The sequence below is a fragment of the Coccidioides posadasii genome, chromosome 3 (assembly GCF_018416015.2).
Source record: "Coccidioides posadasii str. Silveira chromosome 3, complete sequence".
In the NCBI taxonomy this organism is placed as follows: Eukaryota; Fungi; Ascomycota; class Eurotiomycetes; order Onygenales; family Onygenaceae; genus Coccidioides; species Coccidioides posadasii.
Window position 1 is genome coordinate 2,221,507 of NC_089409.1, and position 13,008 is coordinate 2,234,514.

Below are 13,008 nucleotides of genomic sequence, written 5' to 3' on the forward strand. Positions count from 1 at the left end.
CAACTAGAGAAGGTCGATGCAAGTCGAGGCACGGAGGCGGTGTTCCGTCGATCCCTTCACTGTGGCCCCAACGAAGATTCTTAGTAGGACTGGACTCTTGGCCATTGAAAATGCATTGTCCACGGATACACAACAAAAATATTATTTTCTGGTTCGTTGAACACTACGGAGTACACGGACGAGTTGCGTTAGCCGTTGGTAACTGACCCGGATCTCGGCAATCAACATGCTAGCTACCTCTGCATGCATCACGTCCTGGCAGTAACAGCTGACTGTTCGCGATTAATGCCGCCTGCTTTATTTTTACCGGGCGTACTGGTGCGATATTCTCAATTTGACTGTTAAATTTTAACCGCAGCTGTAGGATTTGCGTCCATGACCACATTCTCAGCCCCGCCTTTCCCTTGACCTTGACACGCGATCGTCGCCATACAGCCCAATTGACACTCGATTGATGATTTGTAAATTGTGCATCCTGGCACACTTGACGATTTTGTTTAACCTGAGCTGAAAACTTTGCTCTGCAAACCCTTTCTCCGGAGGCGGTCGAGTTACCACATTCTGTCCAGCGTGTTGTATGAACATACAGCTAACTGAACCTATCAGCTCTCAGAGAAACACTGATTTCAATGTCAGCAACACGCCCAGTGGAAGTACCTTGGCCGCTGCGTCGCGACTGACAAAGGATACCACAAGAGATGATCTTCTTTGTTGTATATATACACACATGTACGCAACAACGGCTCTCATGCCCGCATGTTCCGTATCCGCGATAAAGCCCTCAGATCTGTTCGACCCCATGGCTTACATGATTGGCTGTGAACCATGCAGTGTCAAGATCCTTTTTCGAGTGGCTTTTAATCGCTGTTTCTCACTTCTTTTATCAGACCCCATTACATTGTTCGCGGACAATGCTGGGATTTCCCTCTGAACCGACCCCAATCAGAACCCGTACCATATTTGCTATGCCTTATTCTTTCCTATTTTCTTTTGGAAACTATTATTTTCCTATTCACTGATACAACTATCTTCCTCTGTCAACACACTTTCCTGGGGTTGAGTTTCTCAATTCAGCCTCAGTTTCGGGGGAAGCAGTTATTCAGCTGCTAGAGTTGGTCACGCTGCGATACTACCACTACAAAGCGTTTCAAATGTGTTCTAGCACAAAATCGAGATCCATCTCCCCAGATGAGGAGAAGGGTGCCCATAATGTTTTGCCTGCCAATGCCCAGGCATCCGGAGGAGAAACCCAGGAGCCTTCGGTACTTACTATCGACCTCAGTATCTGCGAGCTTATACTCAATTACCCATATAGATGACCGCCCGGAGATTCATGAGCTTCGTAGCCATGGCATTCCTTTGGACTGGCAGCCAGATTCCAGTATACTTGTTCGGTTCGTCATTGCACATATGCGACGATTTGTCTGTTTGACTGCAGATACTAAATACTCAAATCTACTTCAGGTGGTTGTCCGCCCTACATTTATGGGGATATTGGAGGCAGTGACCGCTGGGTGTGGTTTGTTAGTTGTTCGGTCCTGACTATGCATCAAGCTGTATATTAAGCACCAATACTTGATAGGTTCTCGCGAACCTTTTGGCTCTGGCTGGCGTTTGCCCTTTCGTCGGCTCTCTATCCGATTTAATCGGCCGACGCTGGGTTGCCATAATTGGCGCATCACTTGTATGTTTGGGTATGATCGTGGGCGGCACTGCAAAATCTATGAATATTTTCATTGGTACGTTATATACTTCCTTCCGGCCGCAATGCAACCGTTCCTTACCGTACCTTGAACAGCTGGAATGGCCTTTGCTGGCGCTGGTGCCGGCGTAAATGAATTAACCGCTCTCGCTGCGACGTCCGAGATGGCACCAACTAGACAGAGGGGAAAATATGTTGCTATTTTGATTTTCACCATTCTTCCATTTGCCGCATCTGGTCTTTGGAGTCAATTGATTGCATATTACGCAGGTTGGAGATACATTGGCCTTTTCTGTGGGGTTTGGAATGGCCTTGGTCTTGTTGTCACGACCGTGTTCTACCATCCGCCTCCCCGGGTTAACTCTGAAGGTCTTAGCAAGAACGAAATTATAAGGAACATTGACTTTATCGGTGGTATTTTGAGCATTGCTGGCGTAATAATCTTTCTGGCTGGTCTTCAATGGGGTGGACATCAAGTTTGTTTCTCCTTTTTTGGATGATTTGTAAAGGGAACGCTAATCAAAGCGACAGTACCAATGGGCCAGCGCACATGTCCTCGCACCTCTTATTATTGGCCTTGCTCTTCTCGTGGCATTTGTTTTTTGGGAAGTATACGGTGCAGAGCATCCGATTTTGCCCCGACGTCTGCAGCAGGAGAGACGTACATTTGCTCTCACCCTGGTGATAACTTTTATCTCTGGCACCAACCTTTTCTCTCTGATTATGTTTTGGCCATCGCAGGCATTCAATGTATATGGCCATGACCCCTACCAAGTTGGCATTCGAACGATTCCCGTCGGATTTTCCATTCTCGCGGGCGCTTGCATTGTGCTCTACTTGCTCAGTGTCTTGAAAGGTAGCAATAGAGAGCTCCTTGTTATTAGTAGCGTCTTTATGACCGCAGGTATTCATCTATGTTGCCCCCATATTCCTACTTCCCGCCTTTATGACTGACTAATCGGGTTACCGCAGGCTGCGGCGCCATGGCGAGCGCTAACGTCGACAATATGAGCACACTATGGATAATTCTCATCATCGCTGGCCTTGGAATTGGCGGCATCGTCGTCCCGGCCTCAATCATAACCACAATAATATGCCCTGATGTACGTTATTCCCGGCTAAAATCATAGGATTATAAAATTATTAATCTCCAAAAAGGACCTAATCGCAACTGTTGCTGCTGTAACCCTCTCTATCCGCGTTGTGGGCGGCTCTATCGGTTACACAATATACTATAACGTTTTCATATCCAAATTTATTCCCAATGCCGTAAAGTACATCGGCGGTACCATGTCTCTCAAACTCGAAATAAAAGACGAAGCCCTGATTGAAGAAGCAATAAAACTCACCGGAGAATCACTAATTAACGATCTTAAACATATCCCTGGAATTTCGGGAAACGAAACGGCTTACCAGATGGTAGTAAGTGCAGGCCAAGTCGCATTTGCGGAGAGTTACAAATGGGTGTATTACACGAGCGTTGCATTCGGCGTGTTAAGTATCATCGCGGCGTGTTTCCTGGGCGATATTGAAAAGTATATGGACGACCATGTTGCTGTGATAGTGAATTGACATATCGCTTGAATTGGTGGGTATAGAGAAGGCTATTGCACTGTTTTCATATTATTACAGAATACATTGTGGGTATCTAACTCCCACATCTTTTGTCATGACCTGCCTAAGGGACGATAATAATCAACACCATAGGTGAAAATGTTTCCAGAACTCCACGCTATGCAAAGGGGACAGGACAAAAGAAGTGCTAAAATGAGTCAAGCCACATATGATAACAGAATAAAGGGCTCATCACGACATATCCATCATCAACTCCGCCAAGTCGTCTTTCCATCGCCTCGTAGTGTTCTTCGGATACCCACGCTCAAGGTTAACACTGCTCCGGCTACGAGTTAGGGAAGGGAAGCGCCTAGATGCAGAACCCCCGACGGATTCCTGCTCTTCGTAAGGATTTACCTGGGCTAAAGGCCACACCGTATGCCTAAGGTCAGCAGTACGATTGCGCCTCCGGCGAGTACTCTTAGCTTTGTCAGGTTGTGCTTGGGGTTCCATAGTGACCGTTATTTGTGGGCGCTCAGGGAAAGGTACATGAACTGTGATATGATCGGAACATCTACATCCACAGCCAGCAGGGCAGGCAGGGGTTGAGCCACGTTGACAATTCTCACTGAATATAAGCCACTCTTCGTGGCACTGACGACAGCTAATGTGCCCGCAAACCAAGCAAGGAGAAAATGTTCCGTTTATCAGCCCACCGCAAACCGTGCAAGATAGCCGCTTTTGTTGCCCTGATTTGCATTCGGAGCAGTTTAGGCCTGACTGATCACCAGATGTCTGCCCTCTTGATGGAAGCTTTCTGGGTTCTGCCTTGGAAAATACTGAAATGCGTAAAGGAGACCCACACGTAATACAATGTCGTTGCAATCCTAGACCATTAAGTTCGCTTGCCACTTTGGGCTTTAGATCGAAGGATACAGCGGCCAGGCAAGGGTCACGGTGACTCGATTGGATGGATGGCAAATGCTTTACTCCAAGCACTTCTTGCTGGGCAATTGGCAAGTCCCAGGCAGAAAGTAGGTTGGCGTATGTGATACGATATGCTTGATATAGCGACTCGCGAGTATGATCCATTAAAGATGGTGCATGGCCTAGATGATCGCTGTCAAAGTCTTCTTGATGTTTGAAAACCGCTCGTATTTCCTTTGAAGACTTTTTTGAAGGGTTCGGTTCGGGCGACGACTTTGCGGAGGATTTGGTCGACTTTTGAGAGACCCATGTTTCGACTTCAGTATCAGAAGGCGCTTGGGACGGAGGAGCAGTAGATGCATGCATATGGTCTGGTATTGCAGAAGGTGGCTTGCCAGGAACCCCATTTCCTGTCCACCCGCTAGGGCCAGCAGTAGTTAAACTTCCAACAGGACTGGGTCGCCTTTTGCAATTTCCACTCATAGGAGAGGACACAGCCAATGGCTCGTTGGGTAGCGACCGGGATAACGACGATGGAAGGGTAGACACGATATTTAGATTTCGGGGGTCAGAAGGCTGGTCTGGGGAGCCAGAAACTGGTGTAGCAAGTCTCTGCGCTTTCCGTTCTAGATCAGATTTGCTACTTCGCACGACTGTGGGCGGAGTGGCTCCCGTGGAATACAACGGAGGGGTTTCCGACGGCCATAGGTCTGTAGACGAACATGCTGAACCGTAGGATGCTGAAATGAGAGGTCCCTCTTTTACCGGAGACACGAAGAGGCCCCCTGAGCTTGAGTTCGCTTGTTGCATTAGTGAAGGTGGTGATATATACTCTGCCGAAAACGAGGGATTTCCGTGAGAATCTGACAAGAGGTCTTCGTGGTCCATTATAGAATTGGAACCATTCACGTTTGGCTCAGTTATAAGACATGACAACATGCCCAACATCTGAACATCACCGAGTCGTTCAAAATGATCAAGCCTGAGCAGGCTGGTCAGCAACAGGATTCGCATCAAACTGTCCGACACGCAGATTACACTTACAGGGCCGGTAGTAACCAGTGCACTCCGAAGGGATGTGAACCCCAAACAATCCCGCCTGTCATGGTGTTCATGCCGTTGCCGTAAGCGAGGTCTACGCCACTATCTCTCCTTTTGATATGACCCATCGACAAACAAGCCATATGAGACATATCCTCTAGTTGCGCGGCATCATCAGCCTGTGGCTGTTCCTCTATCAATAGTTTTAATAGACCCCAAGTATGGGCAAGTTCGAGATTCCCGAAATTTTCTGCTACGGCCATATTGTGAGAGCATATCTCTATGCCGTTTCCATGGGTGCGGTACTGTTGAGCTAGATCCCGTCTAGCCGGAAGAAGATCGGTAAGTTTGTGGATAGAAATTGTGTTATGTCGTTTGGGGTTTGATGACTTCATAGTAGAAATACCGGTAGTAGATTTTTGCGAGTTGTCGGTGGATTTTGCACGGCCTAAGCCTAGGTGACTTGTTCTGTGGACATGGAAATGCTGTGGAAGAGCACCTAGTAGGTCCGAAGAGCCAGACGAACTTGAATATTCATCGGAATTATCGGAATAATCAGAAGCATCATCATCAGTCAAAGGGCCAGTACTAGCTCCGGTCCCTGTAATGTTCTTTGGGCCAGGCGATTTTGTTTGGAACCTGCCAAAGGCCTCGAAAACTCTGTTAGAACGTGATAGTCTTGTCATTTCCCGGAGACCTATCGAATCCAAAAACGAAGCGACCTTTTCTTCTTTAGGTGGAAAGAAACAAACAAGGCGACCGTCATTAGCCCAAAGCGCACCACAACTTCTTCTAACAGGCACCATAACATTTGCATTCACGGGACGAAGCAATTCAGACGAGCTCATAGTGAGATCATTGCCCTGATACTGGCCAACATCCTCGTCTTCATCGCTTGACTCAACATCTTCGAGAATATCGGGTGACTTAAGTGCCTCGTTTAGCTCCTCTTGGATCATGGCTACGATCTCCTTGGGAGTGTATTCACCCAATAAAAACCGAAGGATGCCCTCTAAGCATCCTCGCTCTTTTGAAAGGTATGCTTCAGATATAGTTTGTAAGCTCGACGTCAGACTTTTCGTCAGTTGCGGAGTTACGGATGTGGTCTTTTGCACATTGAAAACCGGAGCAGCCGCCTTTGGATATTCCGTGGGAAACCTGATATCAATGCGGAGGAAGACACTGGCATTTTCAGGGCCCCAGGGCCCATGAAGGGAAATTGTGACTTTTCTCTGGCCAACGTTGACAGACTCAAAGGCAACTCTCGTAAATCGTTCACCAACATGAGTAATTTCATCCCCAAGGGTTTCAACTTCCCATCTTGACACTTTTACACCCCGCATCCACGATATTGGGTTCATGTCTGCACGAAGAGGCGATTTCCCATGCGTTCCAAACCGGACCATAGGCCCTCCTTGTGTCCATCTACGGGAATAAGGCATAGAAATACCGCCCATCCCAGAGCCCGGTTGGCGAGATGGTTCCAAATCACGGTTAGAAGCAGTGTCAGGTGGCTCAGAAGGCCCGATTCCATGTGGTTCATCATGGAAAGACTTATAAACTGCCCCTTTGCGTGTGAGGTTAAGGGATGGGTTGAATGATCTCCCTTTCTCATAGCCTACTCCTTTCAATACTTCCGGGTCCACTCTGTGCAGGCGAAGCTCCTTATCCGTTCCCCATGATACCAATTGAAATTCCCGGTGATCTAACCCATCTATGACAGTTCCACGAGGTCTCCAGAGGAATTCTTTGACTTGCCCTTTGTGACCTGGAAAGCTGTGGACTAGCGGGACGACATCAACATCTTCTAGTGCATCTTTGAAAGTACGACTGTAGAGATGTAGGTCGCTATTTCCACGCTGAGGCATGGCGAGAACTCCCCATCCGAACGGGGTGTGTCTGGCGCGCCAGACCGGGAAAGGGGTATGAATGACTTTCTCTGGAATATCACTTTCGACTGAGCAATCCCAGAACTTTATCGTTTTATCCAGAGAGCATGTTACCACGCCCTCCGGACGCATCCGGTTCCAATCCACCCCATAGATTTTCGTATTATGCGCCTCTATTGTACGGATTGGTAAGGCGCCTTTGCGGTCATCCCAAATATGCAAAAAACGATCATGGGAGCTGGCAATAACGTGAGAATCTTGTCTATTCCATTTCACCTGCGTAGCGCCAGCGAACCAATCCGAAAACGACACCACAGGCTTGGCCGGTATTCGTAAATCCCAACAATGTACGAAACTGTCAACTGCACACGTTGCAAGAACGTCCGGATGATGCGCAGAAAAATTAATATCCGTAATGGCCCTTGAATGGGCATGCAGAACGTGCTCAATTGGGTTCTCCCACGACCGCATAGCAAGATTCCACACCAGTGCTTTTTGATTGGACGTGCTCACGACCCACGAGTCACGAGCAGCAAATGGCGACCATTGGACATCGGCAACTTCCCATGGAGTTCTATGGGAAAGGTAGCGTGGGGGAGAATAAGGATTATCCAAGTCTATAACATGAAGACCCTCCTTTCTATTGACATCCTTCAGTTGAAACCATACTAGTAACCAAAGGCATTTCGAGTTGCTTACGAGGCGAGGACAACATCTCTCCCACACGGGGAGATTGACATAGATCCAACAGGTTGCTCGACATGAAAAGAGCCATCTTCCCCGAAGGTAGGGCTATCATAGGCCGAGATCGGAGCCCTTGACACCGGTGGGCTTGACATTTTGACTCTGGAAAGTGGCAATTCCGGAGCCAGAGAACAGTCGGCAAGGGAGATTAGCGCTCATGTGAGAGTTATAGTTACTGAAGATATCAAAGGAAGGCTGGCTCGTAGAACTCAGTTTAATAATACGTTGAGGAGCTACTCCTGGTCTCATCCTGGCGTGTGGCCGCTGTTGTAGTTAACATCGAAGAAGAATGGTCGGATAGAGCTTAAAGAAATTCGAATGCTGCTACAGGAGTAATCCCAAAACGGAAGCGCATGGATATCTCGAAAACGCAGCTCTTGAAGGCATGCTGCCGGTTGAAAGGATGTTGACAGGAGCAGGGTCCGGAGTAAGTACCTCTGTCGGCCTTACCACAGCTCTATTCCCGATATGGGATTTAAATCACGTGACAGTCAGATGACCTACTCTCAACCTTGCACTACCTGTCTTGGCACTGATGGCGGGGTCAATTTGTATCACCGTTTGATATCCAGTCAATACTGAAGTGGTTCAAAGTTTGCCGGTAAACTAGCTGTGTTCAGAGGAGATCCCTTGGGTTTACCATTTCCCAGTTGTTGGTTTTTGCTCCTAGCTGGCTGCGTCGACGAATTATCTCGCAGCTGCTCTGAACCTTAGTAGCTAATTTTCACCACTTTTCGTGAAGGGCCACTAAAGGCAGTCCCCAAGCCAACTCGTCTTCTCATATATTTCCCTTGTTATGATAGCTACGAATCAATCTGCACTAGGAAACGTGACCTTCGGATTTGTTTACGAACTACAACCCGGACTTGTCTGGTCGGATCGCGATTCTTCTCATCTTTCACTCAGCGAATATGGCACTTCCGAAGAGAATAGTAAAGGAAACTGAGCGCTTGATGGCGGAACCGTAAGCAATAAACGGAAGCCTCATTAGTTGCATGCCTATGCTAACTTTGAATTGTATCTTAAAGTGTTGCTGGCATCAATGCAGTTCCTCATGAAGATAATTTGCGATACTTTGACGTTAAAATACATGGTCCTTCTCAATCTCCATATGAAGGTAGTTGCTCTCGAAGAAACTTGAGCTCGGTGCAATGCGTTAATGCGGCTTCAGGTGGTATTTTTTCGTTAGAATTGTTTTTGCCGGATGATTATCCGATGACTCCTCCGAAAATCCGGTTCTTGACAAAAATATATCACCCGAATATAGACAGACTGGGTAGAATTTGTCTTGATGTATTGAAGAGTGAGTGTCGCCCTCGCCGCTCCACGTTGTTCCCTGTTGCTAATAGCTGATTCTATCGTTTCAGACAATTGGTCCCCTGCCCTTCAAATCCGAACAATCCTCTTGTCTATTCAGGCTCTATTAGGTGCACCGAATCCGGATGATCCACTAGCAAATGACGTCGCTCAGCGGTGGAAGGAAGATGAGCAAGCCGCTATTGAAACAGCCAAAGAATGGACAAGAAAATATGCTACTCCAGCATAGATCTTTGGCTAATAATAGAGTTAACAAAGTCCAAACGCGAACTTCGCAGAAACTTCGAATGGGATATCTTTTAAACCCTTTTTGAATAACATGGGACCCTTATTTTTGATAACGAGCCGTGAGGCGTTGAAGCCCAGGTGCATTGTGTTAGATAGCTTCCGAGATTAAACTCCGGATAGAGCGGATACATCATACTAATTTCTTTGCTATTCAACCCGATACTCAACCTGACAATCATGGTAGTTGGAGCCCAACATCAACGTGCCTCGCGGCCGGATATCGTGAGATGAAGCAAAGTAGGTAAACACCGTCTTCCCATAAATTATGCCGAGGAAAAACCAGCCTAAGCACCGTGCCTGATTCCAACGTTTTCAGCTTTGGAGGACCATCTGCCCATTTCCCATGATCTAAAATTGGTGTACAGAATCCATGTCTGTAGCCCTGTCCATTGCAATCGAGGCAGCTTGGGTCCCCATTGCGAGGTCAGTGGGAAGCCAGATGCAACGAGGACGGTCAGAATTGGTACTTGAAGGAGGGGACATTGGGCAATTAATAACCCAGAAGCCTTATTGGCAGTATCGAAATGTAGCTATGATCTCTCTGATCTGGTGATGGTCTCTTTTGCAGTGGTTCTGAGCTGGGAGTTACCCGTGCTTTTGAGGGCAGTCGAGGTCACGTGTCACACATTAGCGAAAATGGGTACCACACCAAACAACCTCACCTCATCGAAGTTGGCGGGCCATTGACGCAACGAGTAATTCGACGACCAACTTAACAGCTTCAACCTCGTTCACGACCGCTGCGCATCCCCACGATCCAAGATGCGGACCTACGACGATACCTTCAGCGGTGAGAAGATCTACCCTGGAAAGGTACGTGAAACCTGCGGCCCAAAGTCCTTAAAACGAGCGAACCGGCGCTACACTCCAACTGTGCATTGGGTCCAATCGAAGAATTCGGGCCAATTCGAGAAATCTATGCGCATATGAAGGGAGAAGCTTACCTTTTCGGTATTTCATGATTATAGGGTAAATTGTATGTCCGTGGAGACAGCAAGATCTTCAGATTCCAGAATGGCAAATCCGAATCCCTCTTCCTTCAACGCAAGAACCCTCGCCGGATCGCCTGGACCGTCCTTTACAGAAGACAGCACAAGAAGGGTATCTCTGAAGTTAGTACAACCCGATCCCTTGAGCATATGGATGGGCTGTGCGGGAACATTGAGAGTCGCGAGTCACGCTACATTTGAGGAGGCAAACAGATTACGATATGGAGAACAAAGACGGGAATATTGAAAGCATGAGGACTGGGGCTAACATGGTGATTTTCCACAATCTACAGGAAGTTGCCAAGAAGCGTACTCGCCGTACCGTCAAGCACCAGCGTGCTATCGTCGGTGCTTCCCTCGATGTGATCAAGGAACGCCGATCCATGCGCCCTGAGGCCCGTCTCGCCGCTCGCCAGGCCGCCATCAAGGAAGGAAAGGAGAAGAAGCAAGCCGCTGAGAAGCAGAAGAGAGAGAAGGCCCGCACCGCCGCCGCCGCCTCCAGAGGTCAAACTTCCAGAATCCAGAGCAAGCAAGGCGCTAAGGGTTCAGCACCAAAGGTTGCCGCCAAGACCCGTTAAGCATGGGTGAATATCGGTAGTGAAATGGGATGGTGTTACTGTTTCTTATGACACAAGGGAGTCAGAAATCTGGTGTTTGTTCTTTATTTATGAGCCTGGCATGGTCTAAATAAAACTGGATTTTAATTCCTCTGCAAAAGGGCACCCGTGGGATGATGAATTCTACGACTTGAAAGATTGGATCATGATTCTCTTTTTGCGAAATTCGGTTCTCGATGCTCCTTTATGTTGTGTAGCTTAACACGCTCTTGTCTCGCAAAGAAGAGGACTCGCGCATTATCGAATTCAGGAAAAGAAATTTCCAACGGGCAAATGAACCCCGAGACGCTCTTGTTGAGTACAAGGTCCGTTAATGGATAGATGCCATTATCAATTATCAGTAATATCATTCTGCTTCACTCCTCTGTTCATACGTATTCTGCGAACCAAAGAAATTATCTACCGGGATTATAAAATCCGTTTCGACAGTAAAAAGCGCGATCCCATTCTCAGGCGGTAAGCTACCATTGCCTATCCCCGCGGTGAGACTTCCCATCGTAAGCTCGCAAGGCCTCGAACTGGGCTCTATCTAGACGCCATGATGCGGCTGCGGAGAGCAAAAGCGGTAATAGGGCAAAACCCTACTGACTCATCCGCTGACTGTCAAGTAGGGTCTTGGCATTCGCTAAACGCCTGATATTCAGAACTCTTGCTGTCGCCTTCAAGAGAGAACCCCCATCCAGCAGCTTCAGCAACTCCTCGAACTTCAGAAAAGCCGTGAGTACTACCCTCTTCATTTCATCATCTTCTTGTCAGTGTCCAGGCGAGCAATAATTGCGTTCGTAAAGGCGTCGCACTGGCCCCCTCGCTTAACCGCCTTACCTAAGCAACTCAACGAGAAAGTGGCGCTAACTTCTCGATCCCCATCTTCACACAGATAGTTCGACAACCGCCAACTTCGAAGAGACTCCCACGTCGTCGATAATTCACAGTTCCATCGACTACCTACCGACCGCACATCATGGGTAAGGTTCACGGTTCGCTCGCTCGTGCGGGTAAAGTCAAGTCTCAGACCCCAAAGGTTAGTGGTGAAATCCTTTCTGGGAAACGCTCGTAACCCATGTCTCTCGCCGGCATCTATCGCTTAAAAGCCTTTTTTTTATCGAGAGGTTTTCTGGAAGAAAAACGACGAATACGAAGCTGATTTCGGCCGCGACATAATGGAAGCGGGAGTTTTGATGGCGATTTGAATATATGCGGGGCGGGCTGACGGAGATGATTATCGAATATAGGTCGAGCCTCAAGAGAAGAAGAAGACTCCCAAGGGCCGTGCTAAGAAGCGGTTGCAATACACCAGACGATTTGTCAATGTTACGATGACCGGTGGCAAGCGCAAGGTACGTGCGATTCCGATGCCGATATTGAAGATCGGAAATTGGGAGCTACGCCCATTTGACTTAAATCGGATGTATTTACCTAACTGAATTACTCTCGTATTTCTAGATGAACCCCAACCCAACATCGTAAAGGCCGTTACGGTGTTTTCCCTTTCCTTACGTTTTCGTCACGCGGTTCCGTTGATTTGATTTGCTCGGGAGACAACCATACGCACAGAGGTGAGAAAACGACCTCTACGGCGAAACCAGACAGGATGCTGTTCTTCAAGGCGGAAGGAAATGGCGGGAAATGTTGTTTATTGATATACACATGGAATCCTGGTCATGGGGAGGGCGTATTGTCATGGGATATCATGAATATGATTTAGTACTTCTCTCTCAAATGCTGTCGGGACGCATACGGAAAGAAAAGATAAAAGAAAATATTCCATTCTCGCAGCAAATCATAAACAGATCCGGAATTCGAAATTCGTCGAGGAAAGGCCTTCTTCCTGCATGCTCTTCTTTTTCTTGTCCTTTGGAATGAATTGATGTATATGCGAAAGATATTGCTAGCATGGGTATGAATTTTGTTCCGCTTGTAGATTTATTCATGTGATAATA

General features: G+C 47.6%; 5 protein-coding genes across 5 annotated transcripts; 4 read left to right on the plus strand and 1 right to left on the minus strand.

Annotated features, from left to right (window-relative positions):
• Positions 1-1,797: 1,797 nt before the first annotated feature.
• On the plus strand, positions 1,798-3,274 carry D8B26_005681 (uncharacterized protein; the record flags this gene model as incomplete). Its single annotated transcript, XM_003069245.2, has 4 exons — positions 1,798-2,178; positions 2,234-2,606; positions 2,675-2,805; positions 2,861-3,274. The coding sequence occupies exons 1-4, from the start codon at positions 1,804-1,806 to the stop codon at positions 3,272-3,274; spliced, it is 1,293 nt and encodes a 430-aa protein (XP_003069291.2). The 5' UTR covers positions 1,798-1,803.
• Positions 3,275-3,508: 234 nt separating this feature from the next.
• D8B26_005682 (uncharacterized protein) lies at positions 3,509-7,952 on the minus strand (the record flags this gene model as incomplete). The annotated part of the gene is made up of 3 exons (XM_003069246.2): positions 3,509-5,165; positions 5,228-7,753; positions 7,813-7,952. The coding sequence occupies 3 exons, from the start codon at positions 7,950-7,952 to the stop codon at positions 3,509-3,511; spliced, it is 4,323 nt and encodes a 1,440-aa protein (XP_003069292.1).
• Positions 7,953-8,768: 816 nt separating this feature from the next.
• On the plus strand, positions 8,769-9,403 carry UBC13 (Ubiquitin-conjugating enzyme 13; the record flags this gene model as incomplete). The annotated part of the gene is made up of 4 exons (XM_003069247.2): positions 8,769-8,821; positions 8,886-8,974; positions 9,029-9,160; positions 9,225-9,403. The coding sequence occupies 4 exons, from the start codon at positions 8,769-8,771 to the stop codon at positions 9,401-9,403; spliced, it is 453 nt and encodes a 150-aa protein (XP_003069293.1).
• Positions 9,404-10,127: 724 nt separating this feature from the next.
• On the plus strand, positions 10,128-11,433 carry RPL24 (60S ribosomal protein eL24). The gene is made up of 3 exons (XM_003069248.2): positions 10,128-10,275; positions 10,431-10,574; positions 10,745-11,433. Exons 1-3 carry the CDS (start codon positions 10,225-10,227, stop codon positions 11,027-11,029), a joined length of 480 nt encoding a protein of 159 aa, XP_003069294.1. The 5' UTR covers positions 10,128-10,224; the 3' UTR covers positions 11,030-11,433.
• A 596-nt stretch (positions 11,434-12,029) lies between these two features.
• D8B26_005685 (40S ribosomal protein eS30) lies at positions 12,030-12,535 on the plus strand (the record flags this gene model as incomplete). The annotated part of the gene is made up of 3 exons (XM_003069249.2): positions 12,030-12,089; positions 12,301-12,405; positions 12,512-12,535. 3 exons carry the CDS (start codon positions 12,030-12,032, stop codon positions 12,533-12,535), a joined length of 189 nt encoding a protein of 62 aa, XP_003069295.1.
• Positions 12,536-13,008: the final 473 nt, after the last annotated feature.

Bases quoted from the DNA above. Each gene is read 5' to 3' on its own strand.
- RPL24 (XM_003069248.2), top strand. From the start codon at position 10,225: ATGCGGACCTACGACGATACCTTCAGCGGTGAGAAGATCTACCCTGGA. The intron at 10,276-10,430 runs GTACGTGAAACC...TCATGATTATAG, and splicing joins AGAAGATCTACCCTGGAAAG to GGTAAATTGTATGTCCGTGG. The intron at 10,575-10,744 runs GTTAGTACAACC...CACAATCTACAG, and splicing joins ACAAGAAGGGTATCTCTGAA to GAAGTTGCCAAGAAGCGTAC.